General features: G+C 38.1%; 1 protein-coding gene across 7 annotated transcripts in view; it reads right to left on the bottom strand.

Moving 5' to 3' along the window:
* DENND1A (DENN domain containing 1A) overlaps positions 1-19,154 on the bottom strand; it is a 172,030-nt gene that overhangs the window by 122,399 nt on the left and 30,477 nt on the right. For all 7 annotated transcript variants that reach the window (XM_042878696.1, XM_042878701.1, XM_042878697.1 and 4 more), the window contains exons 4-5: positions 6,482-6,531; positions 3,232-3,351 (exon numbers count right to left, since the gene is read on the bottom strand). In XM_042878696.1, coding sequence (XP_042734630.1) covers positions 3,232-3,351; positions 6,482-6,531 — 170 coding nt within the window. The remainder of the gene's footprint in view (positions 1-3,231; positions 3,352-6,481; positions 6,532-19,154) is intronic.

Raw genomic sequence — 19,154 nt, 5'->3', positions numbered from 1 at the left:
GGGGGGGGGGGAAGAGGAAAATGAATATGAGAGATAGTCGATAGCTCTACATTAAAGGAAAACCCCAGAACACCTAAACAGTGCAGGTTCTCAACTTACCAACCAGCTATTTCCAGAAATTTGCATGTTGATATCCATACAGGAACAAAAGAGATTACATAAATATATAAACATTAGGAAAAAATATGGTGCCATTTCTTGCAACAATTATGAAAGCTATCTTGAAAGCAGATTATTAAAGAGTAGCAGTTAAAATAGCCAAAGGACTTACAGTGTAAAACTGAATTGGCTTTCTGCTGGCCACAGGAGCAACATCCATGATGACAACATTGCTGCTATTGAACTCCTAGGAGTGCCCTACTGTACTCTGCACGCACACAAAGAAGTGTCTGGATCACTTCACATCTCAAGGTCAGGGCTACGACTTCTGGCACTGTCACAGCTTTCAACTGTTTCCAAAGTTCTGCTGACATTTTTTTAAAGCACAAGTTGAATGAAAACAATTTCCTTTTTCTGTTCCTCTTCTATGATGAACCAAAACACTAGCCATTTTCCACCTCCAAACCCTTTTGCTATGCCCAGATACACCAAACCTGTCACTGATAAACAGCTGAATGTTATCTCCAATAACAAACAATATTCTTATTTTGTCACTGAGCACAGCAAGGAATACCTGAAGCTTGCAGACATCCAGTTTTCCACTGAGTATCTACCGGAGACACAGCATGTACAATTCTAACAGAATGCTGCCAGCAATCTCCAACAAAGCACACTGAGGCAATGTAATACTTTTAACTCAGAAACAGTTTAGAAGTAAAAAAATTGAGCAGACGAGTTCAAAAGTGCTGAAGCAGGCAGGAAGCTTCAAGTAGAGGAGTCAAAAAAGTTTTCAAGACTCTTGGTGAGGATCGCATGCATTTGCTGGGCTTAGCACTCAGAGTCCACTGCTTACGCAGCAACTGCTGGTGGTGAGAAAGGTCTGCCTAGACTTAGATGGTGCAGGTGTAAATGCAATCGTTTTGTCAGCAATAAAAAAACAGAGTGGAAACCACACGCACTCCCACACTTTAAACAACCTATAATTTAAAAATAAACCAAGAAGCATTCTTTTCATCTTCACTTGCTTTTACCATAAAATTCTCACTTGCTTCAGCATATTTTGATGCACCCATTCACAGCAGCATCCTTATGAATTAAAGTAACTCTGTTATTAAAACTAAATTATTAGAATTGTATAATCCTAATTATTTCTAATTTCATTCATGAAGGACACCAAGAAGATTCACATTAACAATGGCTGCTGCAGTTCTGGGAACAGAGAGAGTAAATCCATACGATGCTTATTTATATTCTTCATTATCCTACAAAACTTACATTCATTTGCATTAAAGACGATCTTTCATTTTCTCATTAGTCCACAGGAGAATGAGACAACAGGAATGAAGCTGAATCCCAATTCACCTACTGCTGTTCCTGCATTGGTTTGGCTGCTTCTTTTAGTTGGTCGAGTTTTTAATTTTTATTTTTTTATGTTAGTTATGAGTCGAAGCAGAAGGCATTTAGCTACAACATAACTCCTCCATTTCTTCTTGGCACTCACTCAACATAAGGGAGCTGACAGCAAAGAACTCTTATCCAGGAGAGATCAAGAATGGACTCATACTAATCGTTTAGACTCATTTCTTAAACTGTGTCTACCCTTTTATTCATCATTCATCAAGAAAAGTTACTCTATGTAACCAGGCACTCCCCACACAAGCGAATCAGTTCCCTGTCTGCACAGAGGAACTAGGGAAATACCTCTGTCTTCCATATCTGGTTCACACTGCTGGACTGCCATCGCCATAGCTTTTAATGGTTGAAAATACTAAAGAAAGGATGGAATGAAAGAAACTGCTGACAAAGCACCTGTCATCCCTTCTCCCACACAGATAATCAGTAATTTTGGTAGACTTCACACTATTTTTTCCAAATGCTAGACTTTAGCAATGAAGGTCTAGTTAGCAGATCACTGCTGCCAGTGTAATGCTGCAGTACAGGACAGTGAACAGTCGATATCTTTACAAGTCACGAGCCAACACAAGCTGCACAAATGTACTCATGTTAAATTACACACAACAATCAAACTATTTCACAGCATTGCTGGATTCAACTCAATAAAGGCAGAAATGTCCTTGCACTGGACAGCTTCTCTTATATTTTGCAACACCATCTCCAAAATACTCCAGGAGTTGTATTCAATAACACGCGTGCAAGAAGGTCCCGTTCTGCCATGTGCCACATGCAAAACTCATACGCCAAGGACAAGTTCCTCTCTTTCTTACACTGGATTCTCCCATGTGAAGAACAAACCAGAAACAACTGAGACAGATGTTTACAGTCACTGAGAACAGGGTCCTCATTCCTGACTGCTTCAACACCATCCAGTCGCCCGGCTGGCTCTTCACACAGCTAAATCTCAACTCTCTGTGTCCAGGTCACTGCGCCAAAACATGAAAAAGACGACGACGGATCGATAAAAAAACCAATAAGTAAAACCAAAGGCAGGGTAGCAGGTAGAAATCTTTATTTCCACAGAATTTTTAATGGAACTAACATATGGATAGATATGAAACCTTATTGTACCTGCATCAATTCTTGTGAAAAATGTAAATAAAAATCACAGACTATTTCAACATGTCCATAGGTGATCATAAAAGCTGGGCTAGAACTTCTTAGTCTATACTACACAAAACGCATTGCTCCCACCTTCAGCCATCCATCTGTATATGGCAAACACTACAAAACCCTCAGCAGGAACAACATAAAGCTCATACACACAAACTTTCAGAACACAGACAGCATCAGCACTGAAGACATTTCCTCCACTACCAGCAGATGCATCGTTAATAAAACTTGCATATACAAATGTCCACAAAATGTCTTACCAAGATCAGTTCTGACAGCAAAAGATAACATGTCATTATGCAATCTCATAACAAATTACTGCAAAGAAACATTGATTTTTTTTTCCTCTGTATCATTAATTCAAGAAAATTGACTACAAACAAATATAATTATCTACAGAAGAACTCAAAGTGCAAGACATCTTGCAGCAGTTCTGCAAAAGAGCAGTGACTTTGGACTAGACAGGAAAGTAATTTTGAACAGCTGGAAATTATAATTACAGTGTAACAATGCAAAGTCAAAACACTGTTTCCCTGTCTGCCAAAAGCTAAACCACAGACTTACCTTAAGATACAGAAGCAGCTTTTGGCCCCTGAAGATAAGCGACAGAACCCAAACCTCTGTTTGCTGTCAATGTCTGTAAGGACAAATGTAAAGTTCTGTCCAACTTGGCTAACTGCATGGCTGAAAATAAAGAGAATAAAAAGGAAAAACTTAATGCTGAGCTAACTTCAAGTCAAAGGTATCCACCAATCCAAGTACGCACGTCCCATAGCATTTCCTCTTTTACTAGAAGGTCGTGTTTTTGTTGTTGTTTTTCCCTCCAAGAAATCAAATCAGAAAATACATATCCTCTGAAAACTTAAATATGCAAGTGGCTTTAGTGTGGGATGATACTAAACAATGCATTTATCTTTAAACAAAAAAGGATAAACTATTTTCAAAGCAGTACATACAGCACAAACAAAACCCATGTTCTGTCATGCAGGCAAAATATTATTCTTCATTTGAAAATCGGTTTACTCTAAGAGCAAGACAATGTTTCATAAATAACATGCTGAGCTTATCTGACACTTGGATATTGACTTACTGAAGTCTTATATCCATCTACCAATTCCATAAGCATGCTGTGTAGACCATTCCTCAGTGACCAGCAACTCTGCCCATGCTGGAGGACTCTCCTTTACTCTAGCAGCTATGCAATCAGTTAAAGGAAAGAACATACTATGTGCAAAGGAGGAAAAGATAACTGGGATCAAAAGCATACTGCAGCTATGACTGTAGGCATGATTTTTTAAGACTTTAAAACAATTTTTCCAAGTCATCTGCCTCATCTGTAGGATCTAAAAGGCTCTTCAAGAGCAGCACAAATGAGCTAATAACTTCACGGATATTGGCTGCCACTCACACCCCGGTGGGAAGTATCGCTCTAGCAAAATCTACCTGGATTGGAAAACTCAGGTAAGTGCTCAGAATGGTCACATCAAAAAAATTTGCTTTACGTTTAGGCACAATACTTTTTGAATGCTGTTTATGAACAAAATGAAAGACATGTCTAAGGTACACCACATCTATCTGAAGTTGATCGAACACTCGTGTGGTGATGGTAAGTTCCATTCAAACTAAGCCAATTCACCTGCCACTTCACTGAGATGTAGTTATACTGTAGAGATGTAAGCTTACTACTTAACACAAATGCTGATTTTTCAGTGGGAAAGCTGTGACAAATAAAATTATTAGCTGGCTTAGATTTTCAATTTGATTTCTCATAATGATATGAAATTAACACTTATTTCAGGTTGCCTTTTCAGTAAGAACAGAAAAATATGAATAAAATTTGCATGTGCATCTTTACAACTCAGTAACAACAACAACAAAAAAACACAGAGTAAAATTTCAGGCCAATTAGCTATCATAGTAATGAGCCCTAAGAACAAGCAAATATCTAGAGAAAATAAAGAAAAATAGACTTTCATAAAGAAAAGTTGGACCCATCCAGCACTAAGTGCTCCATATTCACAGGAGGACAAAAAGAAAGACACTTAAGAGCATTCCAGTACCCCGAGAATTAGCGTGAGTACTAATATCCTGCAGAATTCTAGCTGTCAACAGAACAGCATTTCCATAAACCATACTGAGCTGGTAGGGTATACCAAAAAATCCCTTACTGGTGCTAAGTTTTATCTGTAAAGCTTGGATGTAATGTTACTATGGTGATTTTACTATGGTGTTTTAGAAGAGGATTACATGCTTAATTTTAACAAGGCCAAGAGCAGAGTGTGTGCCGAAAAGCATTCTAGCTGACAATTAAAATTATGGAACAGGAGAGAAAAAAACATGCTTCACTCGCGGCAGGGAGAAGCTTGTTTATCACCCAATTGCAACAAGTTGGTAAGTTCCTTCCAGCTAACCTAAAGATTTTTGCACTTGGAAAAGAAGGAAGAGATGTGGCAGACAACTCTTTCAGGTGCAACTTAAGACATCTTTTAATCTAAATTTTAGGTATACCCCAAGACCACAAACCCTTCTTAGTTTTCACAATGGCTGGCTTTTCTGCGTCTGTCTGTGATGCTCAGTCAAAAAGCTGAATCCAGAAGTGAGACATACTTTTCATTAAGTTCTCATATGCACCCCATATGGGTTTTCAATGTTTCTATCTTTCAAAAATGTTATATCTCTGGAGGAAAAAAAGAGAGAAAACAATAACAAAACCCCAGGTACAACAATACTACATGTTACAACCATAAATGTGTCCACAGGATGAAGGGAGCAACTCTAAACATGCACATGAGAAAAATATCTACATCTACTTCCCCAATCCCTCCACTTAAGCAAGGGAAAAAGATCAGTAAAAAGTGATTCCAAATTACCAGGAGAATTTGTGGCTTTCGAAGGTTACTCAAGTCAACAAGCATCAGCTAAGAAGCTCTTGCTGACAGTCTGGGATATTCAAATTCTCTTTTTATGTACAAATGAGGTACAGTAGAGGTGTTGGCAGTGTCAGCTCTTGCCAGCAGTGCCTCACCAGCATCTCTCAACCCTGACCTGCAGGAACTGCCCAGAGGGCTGAGAGAACATTATCACCTTCACGATCTGTTCAAGCTTTCAGCTTCCTCCAACTACAGATTACCACATAGCTGACCTCAGACACGTGATTCTAACCAATGAAATGCTGTTTCTACGCAGCACAAGCAGCAGTGCACTTTCAAAATCCAAACGCTTGCTCTCACCATGAAATCGTCAGACCTAACTCACAGTACGAACAAAACCAACAATCAAAAACATTTCTGACAATTCCTAAATCACAAGAATAAATTTTCTCAGTCAGCTACAGTTCTTCTCCAGTCCATTAGAAACTAGACCACCATTTTTCAAAAAAATTAGAACTGGAATTAAGAAGTCACAAGGAAGGCATCAGCATTCGAGCTAAGATTGAGGCCTCGAAAGGTAAAGCACTTTATGAATTCTTCCCAAATTTTGGCAAATGAGAAGTCAAATCCAGATGTAAAGAAGTTCTGACATGAACATGCATATTTGACAATTACTACCCAAGCGTTTTCACATCCAAATGTTACACAGAAGTAAAACAAAACACATTTTTGTGGCTGCCACTGAACAGCTCAAACGTTTTTTTTTGTATTTTACTACGTCCATGAAAACTCCAGGACAAACGGATTCTGAGACTAGGATTTGCACTTTGGCACTTTTAATCACAGTCAATCAAAGAGAACACCAAGAACATTATGTTTTTTACTTTTTGCAGTGGTTTTATGAGAAGCTTATTTTCTTGCCAAGTTTGAAAATCTAATCCTACCTGTCCATGTAGAAGGGGAAACAAAACTTGGTCAAAGTCTGTAGAACTTCCTGTGGAGAGGAAAAAAAAAAAGAAAAAGAGAGATAATTTATACATCCAATGGGACCAATAAATCTAATATTAACCACATCACACAATTTCACAACTTTGCCCTGAAGAAAGACGAGACAGATGAAGAAATATGGGCTTTATCAATTACATGGAAGGAGTACCAGGCAGTCAATCATGTGAAATAATAAACATGATCAAACTTCATTAAAAATGAAAAATTAATCAAGATTCACACATGGGCAGGCAGCAGGAGCCATCCAGCAATTCTCCAAAGGATAGGAGGAGGTTGGGTTGTTGAGTGTTAACACTTCTCTAGGGACAATCTCTACCCTGACCATATGGATCATAGTGAATAACACCAACCCACATGGGTTTGGCCTGGCAGGACCACTTCTGCTGGCACAGCTTTTGACTGTTACCTAGGAACAGAGGTCTGGGGGATTAGAGAATACTTCCCAACATCAGCAAGATAAATAACAAAAGATAAAGCCAATAGGTCTCCTAGCAGGAATGTTTAACACTGCCTGCTGCTATTAGAAAGACAATGTGTTAGAAAGACCGATTAAAATAACGTGTATTAAAAGAAATACTGACTGTTTAAACTACAAACCATTTCCTAAATGTTGCAAAACAGCACCACACACACAGAACTTTTAAACATACGTATGATCTCAAAAAAAAAAAGCATGACTGTGAAAATTAGAACATTAATAACATTTTAATAAATCACCTTCCACTGCACGCCTTTAAATGAATATAGTCATTAAAGAAGCAAAAAAATACATGTACCAAAATAGCTGCATTCACACACAGAAGTAATCTGCTCACACTGTGTCCTTCTATAGTATTCCAATTTGTATTACAAAATCCACCATAAAGGTCAACTCAGATTGCAGACCTACTACCAGCCAGTTCATCGCCCACTCTCCTTCACAGTGAAATACTTCAGGACCTGTAACATCACATATATTTCTGATTTCAGCTACAAGATCATCCTGACTGGATGGCAAACCGGATAAACTCAACACTTTTCTGGCCATAGTAATAAATTATCACCAATAACTAAATTGATGCTTTTCGCTTCATTTACTTCTAAAACCAATGCCACCATTCAACAAATAAACGACATCAATCTAATCACCTATTCAATGAAGCGGAAAGCATATTGACTCTCTTGCAAGAACATGTTCCTCCTACATAATTCAAACAAGCACATCCCATTCTTAGCAATGGTTTCAAGCTCAACTGCTCCAGAACTATTCTTCAGAGGTCTCCTAAAATGTAGCAAGTTCTTTAGATTTCATGCAGAAACAGATATGGAAACTTTGACTTCTTGGCAGTTTATTGATAGATTATTTAACAACCTTCTGTTTTTAAAGAACAAGAAAGAATCTACTGAAGGATGGCATGTAAAGCAATGAAAAAACCTCCTTTCAGTTTTAACAGAGGAAACCTGTGAAGCATCCATGCAGGTTTCAGAGTAAAGTCTGCCGAAACGCATTTTCATCCAAGAAGCCTTGATAGTGAAGAACTCATTAACAAGACTGGATTCATCCTTGTGCAGTGCCTCTGACTTCCACAAGGACTGACAGTCTCCTGCACAACTCCAATTGCTCATGCACAAAAACTGCACCTGGACAAATCTAAGTTATTTCACACTTGTCCTTTACCCACTGCTGAAAGCTCAAACCGCAAAAAAGAAAATCAGAATTGTAAACCAGCTGAAATTATAATTGCAGCAGAGTAAAGTGACTGTATTTATTGACTTCATTGTGCGTAGCAGCTACATACAATTCTGAAACAAAATTGTTAAAAGATAACAAATCATCAATAACATAAACGTAGAATGTACTCTCCATTATTTTGATAAAGCTTTGAATGTTTACTGTAACTGCCAGCATAAACACTTATTTGATAAAACATGTCAGCATCTCACCAGCATCGTGTTACTGGAGGATAATGGACTGTATTACTCAAAACTCTCTTTCCACTTCTCTTAATTTTTATGGCTTCCTAAAAACAAAAAGTGTGTTTAAAGAGAAAAAATATTGAATTTATTTCACTGTACACTGCCCTGCCTTTCAAAAAAAGACTCTGCAATGATATTATAACATAGTTTTTGCATTATTGGACAAAACCTGCCACTCATTATATACCAATACCTATCTGTGTTGTCTTACAACTGAAAGATTGAGACTAGTACAGGTTAATCACAGACCTAGTTCTATATTTTAACTACAACAGAGAATTAGGCTCTAATTAGCAAAAATGCTGATCTTTTGCATGGAAGACATACAATTACTAGAGACCGACCCTATTTTTGCTCAAGTAGCAAGCCTGTGAATACAAATATACTTTTTTTTTTCCCCCAATTAAGTAGTGCTCAGTTTTAAAGCTTGGCAATCCCTATGTAAAACCCAACTTCAGGTGATTGGTTACAGCCTCGAAAAAAACATTCGCTCTTTAGGACTCCAAACAAAAAAAAACCCACCATAAAACAAAACCTACAACTCCTCCATGCCAGCATCTTATAATCCGTTCCATGTTTTTACCTGACATGAAACACAAGGGTAGTATCCATAGACTTTTTTCTTATTTTATTCCCTTATGCCTATTTTTTCAAAGAAAAACCTACAAAATGCCTCTAAAACAAAACATCTGAAAAGCAAAGCAAACAATACAATCCAGCACACACAGCTGATAAGCGCAAATTACCCAGTAGCTGAAACCCACGTCTCTAGGGTATCACATGCCAGTTTTCTGGATCAATCCCCAAGTTTATATTTTCACAAATCTTCTTACATGCAGTTTGATTTTTAACATTTTAATGAGCAAAAAGTGCATCTATAGCAGGCAGCCAACACAGTTAAAGTGCAGGGCATGAACTGCGTCCCCCGAGGGATTCAGCCCAGCCGTGTCACCAGTGGCTTTAGGACATACACCACCTGGTTCCGTGTCCCAAGGTTCCAACTCTTTTCATAATCAAAACACTGCTGACATTATAAACCCCACATGGGTTTTCTAAAATCCTTCCCAATCAATAAAGCCAGTACATAACTTATCGGAGACAACACAGAGCTCATTGATTAAGTTTGGTTTCAGTAGCAAAGTTTTCAAAATAAATGAGCCAGGAAGAGAGTGTTCAGCCCTTTTGTGTCACACAGCGATTTATGGAGGTAAGGCAGTCTCTGAAACGATTTCTTTCTCCCTTCACACTCCACACAAGATACACTTTTAAAGCACACGGAAAAGAAAGCTGCTAAATACATTGGCATGGAGAGAAGACATAACTCAGTGATGAAAGAGATGAATACTGGATTATATTCTTGATTTCCACTCAGAGGAAGTACAAGTGAGGTTTGCCATAAGCAAAATGCTGGACAGAGAGGGTGGAAAATGCAAGCAGTCTTTGTCTTCTGCAGCCAGAAATACCACCAGAATCCATGAAACCAGCATGAAATGCATCCTGTTTGCACCGAGGGCCACCCAAAAAGCTGCAGGAAGACCTCAACAGGCAGAGGAGGAAAAAAAGGAGCTCTGAGAGCAGGGAGGGGCACAAAGGGGCTGCAGAAGCACTGAGCGGGGCTATGGAGCTCTGCCTGGGCCGGAGCTGCAGATGCTTTTGTGGGGGCTATTTTAGCTGAGAGCTGCAGAACAAAGCAACTTACTGCGAGCTACCATGAAGTGAAATGAGGGACTAAAAGAAATTCACCACTGAAAGGTTTTGTGTATTTATTATTTCTGCTCAGAAACAAAATCAAATTTGAACATGTTGATCTTTGATTAATGTTAATATTTGGAAATGTAAATACAACATAGGAGTGCTAAGAATTTAAGTAAAACATTATTCAACTATTTTTAAATTTGAATAGTACTTTAATCTACCTTATTACCACAAAATTGTAAACTGCTTTCAAATTTAAATCATCTATTTGCATAATTTTAAGCTAAGAATTATTTAGATCACCCACTGCAATGGAACAACAGGATTAAGAACTCCAAACAGATGTCAGCGCACCCAAATAACCAACTTAACACAGGCAACAACTCCATGCACAGAACACTGAAAGGAAATGTACAAAACCTACAGCAACGTAAACCCTGTTTGCTGTGCAGTTGGTCAGAATTTCACGTATGTGTTCCTAGGAAAGGAAACATCTTTATGCACGTCAAAAAGGAGCACCTCAGTAACAAGTGCTGCTGCTACCTTAAACAGCACTCTACAAAGCAGCTACTTTACAATGACCAGGAAAACGCAGTCTTGCATCAGCATTTTACTGAAATAATACAAATCTGAGAAAGTAATACTAGAACAAAAAAAAAAAATCCATCCACTAACAAAGACAACAGTGAGTAACAATCAGGGATCAGTAAATCTCACCTTCCGAAGGTTTAGACATTAATTTGCATTTGTTAGCAATGCCGGCTTATATCAAATTGTCCTAAAGTTACTATTATTAAAGATTATTCTCATCAATTATGTAATTGTGCCATGTAATCATGTACTTAACATTCAGAAGCATTCCAACAGCTTTATAAAATGAATTCTCAAATTAAAGTAAGGTATCCTGCATGGAAAGGCTGCGTCACAACAAAGAGCTCCAATTTTTGCATGATATCAGATCACAGAAAGCAAAGAACAGTAAACATAAAAGCACCATTTTCCTCCATTTTAAAGAATCCGTTTTTTTCCAGAACTGACAGCACACATTCTTATAAGAAGAAAACCTTGGCTCGCAAAACACATCAAACTTCATCTTGCATTGGTTTTAATGGTATCATTCTACATCTCACAGTAGTGCTGAACATTAATAGCTTTGATAATCACCAAAATACATTGGGAATCAATTTTAATCACTTCTTTAGAAAGCTCTTCCACTCTAAAAGAAACAGGTGCATCATTTACAATTATACTGTCCCAACTTTGTTTTCTCTCTACTTTTTTAGCGCTCTTTGTATGTCAGCACAAATGTCCAGGACCAGTCCACCCATTTGCTTAGGGTTCCACAATTCTAGTAGCTCTTTCTGAGTAATTACAAAGCTTGGACCAGAGGAGGGTTTTTTTTTCCCCTACAAGTCACTTCTCCCCTTATGAGGGGGAAATGGCATCGTTGCACTGACCTCAGGAAAATGCTGTTTAAAACAAAAGAAAACAAACACATGCAGACACAATCACCATAAGATTAACTGCAAGAAATAAATAACATTTCCAAAGTATATTGGGACCTGCTATCATTTAAATATTTTAAGCACAGAAAATATGTGCACAGATGGGAAACTTTTCTCATTGCATTACTAAAAACATATTTCACGATAAAGCTCAAAATCCCTGAATTTTTTAAACCTAATTGTGACTCTGTTTCTTAGAATTCACACCCCAAGGCCAAAGCTTTCCTGCCACCAGTCCTTCAAATCTGATTTGGACATTACACGGGAGGAGGCTCCAAGCCTCCCTGAGGTCTCACTCCTTTTACAACATACGCAAAAACAGCAGATAATGGGCCTATGCTGAATTCACCGCTCTGCACAGCTCCTCCTGGGACACAGGCCTAGCAGATGTGATAAAAACTGTGTCAGAGAAGTAGCTCTAGTTTTTGCCTTAATGACAACTTCAACCTCTCAACTAATAGAACAAAAGAACAAAAATGACTACTGCTTGTTTTTTGGTAGAAAAAAGCTGAAAGTAAAGCTGAGCTAACTATTTAAGCAATTTTGCAAAGAGGGGTCCTGAGTAAAGGCCTTTAAAATCCCTCCAAGTAAATTGAGATTAGTTTTATTCTGAGGCAACTGGATTTCAGCTAACACGCTATGTTGAAAAAATGAAAACCTACAACGGTTGTGATCGGAATAATTGTTCCACTCAAATCATGAAGAACTGAAAAACTGTATAAACAAGCATTAAAATCAAGGCCAATAATGTGCATAAACACTGCACTACTGGTACAGATAAGAAACATCAATATCAGATAACTAGAACTGTGAATATTCGGCAATTACAGACGAGGAATATTTTCCTTTCAACTTCATTTAGGAAAAAATCAAGTTTGAAAAAATCATCACACCAAGTCAGTAGCACAGGTATCTCACACCAAAACACGGAGCTAAGTGTTTCCACTGGTTAGCATGTGTTAAATATTATAATTCTGGCTTAAGATGACTGGCTCTTTTACACATTGCCTCAAATGCTCTATTCAGCTGCTACCCCATACCCACTTAATCAGCAATCATTGTCCTCCGAGGCAGGACTTTGTTGTCAAGACAAGCACCGAAACCTTTAAAAAATTTCAGAACTGGCATAAGAAAAAAGTGATCTTTGTCAAACAAGGAGAAATTTATGCAAATCTTTTATAAACATTCACAAACATTTATTTAGCTTTTGAAATGTTGGCCTCATTTGAGAGCATGAAAATGAGGGGGAAATAGGAGGATGCAAAGGACAGCTTAGAGGCTGGCACACTGCATAAATATTCAGAAGGAAGATTATAGGATTCATGTTAGGCTGTCTTAGGTTTCTCCAAAGTCCACATAGAATACCAAAGAACAAAACTAACGAGAAGTAGAGCAGATGTTAGACAATGCAGCAGCCCTCTTTTCCACACTCACTTGGCTATACTTGGATGCTTTCATTTTTTCTTTCAATATGGTTAGGTCATTCAAGGATTCTCCTATAGACTCCGTATTGTGGCTACAGAGCTATAAGCTGGACCTCTGTCAGCTTTCCAAAAGTTCCCAATGAAAAGGCATTATGCAAATTCCACCTCTCTTACTCTTTCAGGAAAAAAAAAGCCTCCAGTATGCAGTCATTGGAGTATTGGAAGTCCCAGCCTTCATTTCTGTATGGTTGTGTTTGCCTTAGGGCCATGCTGCTTGTTTTGACAGTGGATCCCCCCAGATAGTTGGGATTAGTCGAGCTTGTTTAGATAAACTTGAAATCAAGGCCTTCTCTAGGTAGACAGCTAGATGTAGCTACTGAGTTTCCAGCTGCCTTCTTCTTTCATCCCAAAACAACTGCAGATTCACAGTAGAGATCACAGCCACAGGCTATGTCACATACATAAGTACAAAATTAAAGGCTGCTAAAAGAAGCCTTTGTGTGCCTCAGTGCTAAAATAAGGAATCTGTACTGCACAGTTTAAACAAATTATTCAAAAACACCAATAAGGGTCTGCGATGGGTAGTTAAACAAGGTGTGCTCACAAAATACACACTGATTACATAAAGGGACAAGATCATGGGTTTTTTAGTCATTCCTGCATCGTTCACTGTCCAACCTTCTCAAAAATATGTGCAAGTAAAAATTTTTTAAAGTATCTACCAGATTGTCTGAAAAATGTTCTGTTTATCAGATGCAAACTTTGTGATTGCAGGACATGACGAAGATGGTATTCCAATTAGATTTTTATTCATGTTCATGAAAAGAACTGGCTAGATCTGACATTCGTAAGAACATATTGCAAAGCACAAAAACTCATTCACACAAACATCATACATTAAAAGACAAAAGGCCAGCTCTCCAAAGCCACACTGAAAACTGTAAGCACCCACGTAACCACGTAACACCTTCACTGAACTGCATTGGAGCTTAGCCCCAAAAAGGCATTTATTCATCAGGGGTAGGAAAAACAGCTCTGACTCTTCAAAATTCCAGTTTCTTCTAGCTAGGTGCAAGATTTTACAGACACCTCAACAGCATCTGGGCGCAGACAAGAAACAAAATTAAAGGAGAAATGAATCACAATGATGTTATAAATTAAGCAAAAAGGACAGCCACTGAAGAAACTAAATAAGAAAATAAATAAGCTGACTTCCATGAATTTTAAGTATTAATAAAAATCAACTCCCGTCCCTTGTTAGGGAAAAAGGCCTGAAGAAATTCATGATGTTGAAAGCAAACAGTTTAAAGACAGCAGCACAATTTTACAGTTAAGAAGCAAAGACAAAAATTTGCCACAAAGAACTTCTTTGCCTTTTTTGCAAAGGACCTCAACATCACTTTTTATTCACCTACACTATTACGGAAATTCTATCATCTCTCATTGCAAAATTAAGGGATTTCACTGACAAAATCTTTTGCGGAAATCCGAAGTATTAAAAAGCAAAAGAGAATAACATTAGAGATCCAATTTCTTCCTGCACCAGTCACCAAAGAAAATACTAGACTGCATTCAATGAGTCATTTTACAAATTCATCATAAATTCAAGCATAAATTCTCCATTAGCGACATCCTCAGCACAAAGTAAGCTGCAGATTAGGAATTCTAACCAACCACTGAGCAGAATACATAAGACTTGAGAGGTAAACACTTCTATTTGAAAGAAAATAGAAGAACGCACGTAGAATTGTTACTAACAAACTGAATACGGCTGCCAAGAAGAACGCCACGGGTATACATGTAGCACCACGGTGTAACAGGCTGTTATCAAATACCAAAAATTGATGTAATTTCTCACAAATGTCTTCTGATGGCAACCACCTGATCCTGCTCACTGCTGCAAAGAACACACGTTCTCTAAGTGCTTTAAAGCAGTTGCTGATGAAGTTGCTTCTCAGCTACACGACACCTGCTCTTTACAGGTAAGGAAATGTAACAAAACTGAACTATCCCAAACGGGACAAGAGCCAGCCTTTTTTTATAAACTTGGGAGTTCCCATTTGTCAGGCTCACGTCCACACCAAGTGTGCAGACACAAGCCTCACAACAGACCTATGAGAAAATGCATTCACAGGAAAGTAGGTTATGTAAAAACCCCAAAGATCCAGTTACACATTCTTACACATCAGTTCTCTTTCACAGCTAAGATAGTAAAGTATTAAAAGAAAACACCATCCAGAACAGAAGTTCTCTTACACATAGCATTCTTGTGTGCAGTTACTGTGTGCATTCTGTAGGGCACCCTAGCAATACACTCTCTAAACTATATAAGGCACAGGGATCTGAAAACCACACAGAAGACGACGACTGAATACTTTGTATGATTACTTTGTATAATTGAAGTAACAAATCACCAGCTGACTTCTTCAGGAAACGGTGTTTGCACATAAATCATGTCTCCAGAAAAGAAATAGGCAAACAGCGTGATCTTACAGCGTTGTATGAGGGAGCCCATAAAAGGTCATGCCTGCTCCATAGAAATGATCCCAGATAGTAAGACTCCAGTTTGGGAGTAAAAAAAAAAGAAAAAGAAAAAAAAGGTTGTATTTCCATCTACCTCCACTGAGCCCCAAACTCCAGGAACTCCCACTCCTGTCAAAATGAGTCAAGGAACTCTGCTTCTACCCTGGAAATCCAGAAAAACAATGAAGAGCAGCCTCTAGAAATCTTTCGTGGCCTCTGCACCTGGCTACAAGAATTCAAGATGATCTGAACGAAACCACACCACTTACCTGCTGATATTTAGTTTAATCCTGTTTCAGTCAGTGTCCTGATCAAACAGCAGAACTGATTTATTGTGCATACAAACATCAGCACAACCAACCGTAACAAGAATGATCATTAAGAGCACCGAGACGACAACGATTTTAATATACCTATATCTACCACATTGCTGGAATTTGTTATTGTTTTGACGAGGCAAAGATACTTTCTACATGTTGCTACTTTTTGAAATTGTTCATATATTGCTCTACAGCACCAGAAAGTAATTGAATATTTTCAGGAGACTGAAAAAATAAAATTTTCTATAACATTTTGATAATGGCCAGCTTAAACAAATAGGACATTACTGCACAAGCATCTTCCATTTTAAAGGATCTTATCTTCACTCGATGTGAATATTTCATAGTTTTATCAATGAATTTAAACATAGGTGATAATGATTACTCACTTTAGGCCTGATCCCACAACCTTTACTCACATGAGCAGTCCCCAAAGGATTTCAATATGGCCGCCTCAACGAATAAGGGCTGGCAGGACAGGTTTTAAATTATTCATATATTCAGAGGTTTTTAAGGCCAGAAGGGACCATTATGATCATCTAGTCTGACCTCTTGTATAACAAAGGCCAGACAATTGTATTCAGTAATATTTGTTCTCAATTGAATAATTTGTGGTAAAATCAAGTCGTGTTTATTAAACTTTGACTACCAACAACTCAAATTTTACATGAATGAAAACTGAAACTGTTTAGAAAGTGGCTTCAGCCACTTTTCCTCACACTTGAACCCCATTATTCCTCTGTTTCCATTCCAAATTTGTCTCACTTCTGAACACTGGCTTTTGGCATGGCTTTCCCACGCAGACTTCTGAGTCCAGCATTATTCTGGGAACTCTCAGGCCAAAATCAAGTCACCTAAGTCACCTCCTGGGCCCCTTCAAAAGATTAACTGGCAGTTCTTTGTTGTCTTCTGCACTTTTAGCACTGCTGCCGTGCACCGTATTTTCTGAAATGCAAATATCAGAACTGGAAAAACGTACCACTAATTCACTGATGGAACAAAGGGAGAAAACAGCATCTCCAGCTCAACTCCTCCATAGACACAAATGCAGTAACTGCTGAGATTGCTTAACTAGCAGACTAAAAAGGAAACAGTTCTGCGTACTTTCTCACTCAGCATGCTCAGGCTTCAGGACTAACTTTTTTCAGGTACTGACTTAACTGCTTTGCTCAGTACAAACCCATTGCAATCATTTTTGCAGCTTAGCACCTGGCAGTAGTAAAACAAATGTACAAAGTCATAAACGAGCCTAGAATGTTACAATGTTATGCAAAACACTGTTCAGTATCTGAAGGACTACTTAAAAGCAGCTATTCCGTTAGGCTGCTATACATATTCTCTGAATTCTCTCATCATAGAAAAATTTAACTTCCATACTACTTAGATGTACTGAACTTAATTCTTAAATGGAGTTTGGATGAAGAGATTATGTCAATGGTTCAATTAAGAACCTTTATCACTTATTTTTCAAGGTTAGAACAAAGATAATACGCCCTACTACATAAACAAAGGCATTAGAAGAAGCTTTGCATTATTTTTTAATTCTGGTGAAAGAAAAGGTATATAAAAGCATGAATGGAATCAACAGATAAGAAAACCAGACTTCTTTCATGGTCTAAAGGAAAGGCAAAGAAAAAACTTGTAACATATGATGATGATATAATGAGACAAACAAGGAATATAGCGGGCTTTTTTTTCCCCACTTTCATGTATTAATACAGTTCTAGCCTTGAAAAAAGCCTCACTCCAGGAAATGCTCAGTCCCACAGGCAAGGGCCATGATTTAAGAGTCCTGTCCACTCTCTCTTTCTCTCTCTCTAGACTTGAACCAGCTTTGCTGAAGGAGGTGAAGTTGGTTCCAGAATGCTTCAGTTCAAATTACTCCTAAGACAGGTTTCATTGAGAAGTGTACACAACCTGTAAAAGCAAAACCTTCCTACTGAAGACATCATGCGCAACTCAGAAAAATCAAATTGGATTACAATCCTCCCTGTTCAAGACACAAAGCCTCCTCAGTTAACACAGGCTTTGCAGGAAGAGGGCTAACATTCCATTTTGAGAACATGTTCTCCTATCGCACAGCACTTTAAGATGATAAAAAGAAAAGGTGCTTTTTGTTTTATCCTGTGTGAAACGTTTCTGCAGTGCTCACAGAAAGACCATTAGTTTCCATATAAAGACCACCGCAAAAGTTTAATAGTTTCTATAAATGTAGAAAGATTGTTGATTTCACTGCAACCTCAGTTTCAATGCCAGTGGAAAGAAAAATTACCTGCAGAATAGCAGTACCAACCTGTGTAAGTATCAGCTTGCAAGCATGCCTATTTCAGCCTTGCCTGCAGGTACAGATACATAACAGTGCTTCACCAAATTTCAGGGAAGTTACCACATCCACTTGAAGCAGCACACGAGTGGAAACCACCACAGCGATCTTTTCCTTCCCTTGCAGACAAGCTACAAAGACTCAGACATAAGGTACTGAATGATGCCCTACAAAATGAAGACAGTACACTTTTCAAATGCATTTTACAAAACTGTGTAATTCCTGCTATACTTCCCACTAACTGACTATTTGTTCTTTTTATATTCTTTTTACATATTGACTTTGCTGAAGCATTCTTCCTGATGGAAGTTCATATTTTTGCAACAAAATTCCTTCACTATACTTAGCTGGACCAGGGTAGCTATTAATCTTCTGGTTTATCTTGAAGATAGTAGACAGCAGAAGTTCATACGGCTATAAAACTGACAAAGCATAATCTGTATTCCAGTAAGACAGGATTTCACCCGCAGAAAAACGAATGAACTCCATGACTACATCTGTATTAGAAACCGAAATTCAAATTCTGGGTTTCTGTTTGTTAGTTTTACTTTTTCTTCGGTTGGCTGTTGCTGTTTTTAAAAGGATACTTTTAACTGTGATGCTGTTTTAGAAGAAACGAAGTGTTCTCATCAAGATGTATACCCAGCTTCTCAAGTGTTTTAAATTTTCAGATAATTGCTAACAGCTCAGCACTTCAGAACTGCAGCTCACAATGCCAATTCCTGCATTTCATGTTGCGTACAACTGCATATACATAAAAACATATTTTATTCTTCAAGGCCGCTATAAAGCACCCCAAAAAGTTAATATGTTCTTATACCTTAAAAAGTACCTCAAAATTACTTCAGCCCTTGCCCCCACCA

This window comes from Lagopus leucura, unplaced genomic scaffold (genome assembly GCF_019238085.1).
Source record: "Lagopus leucura isolate 7727_CA_CO unplaced genomic scaffold, USGS_WTPT01 Super-Scaffold_100022, whole genome shotgun sequence".
NCBI classification, from domain to species: domain Eukaryota; kingdom Metazoa; phylum Chordata; class Aves; order Galliformes; family Phasianidae; genus Lagopus; species Lagopus leucura.
Note: the sequence above shows the minus strand (reverse complement) of the source record. Positions and strands in the feature narration are given on the sequence as shown.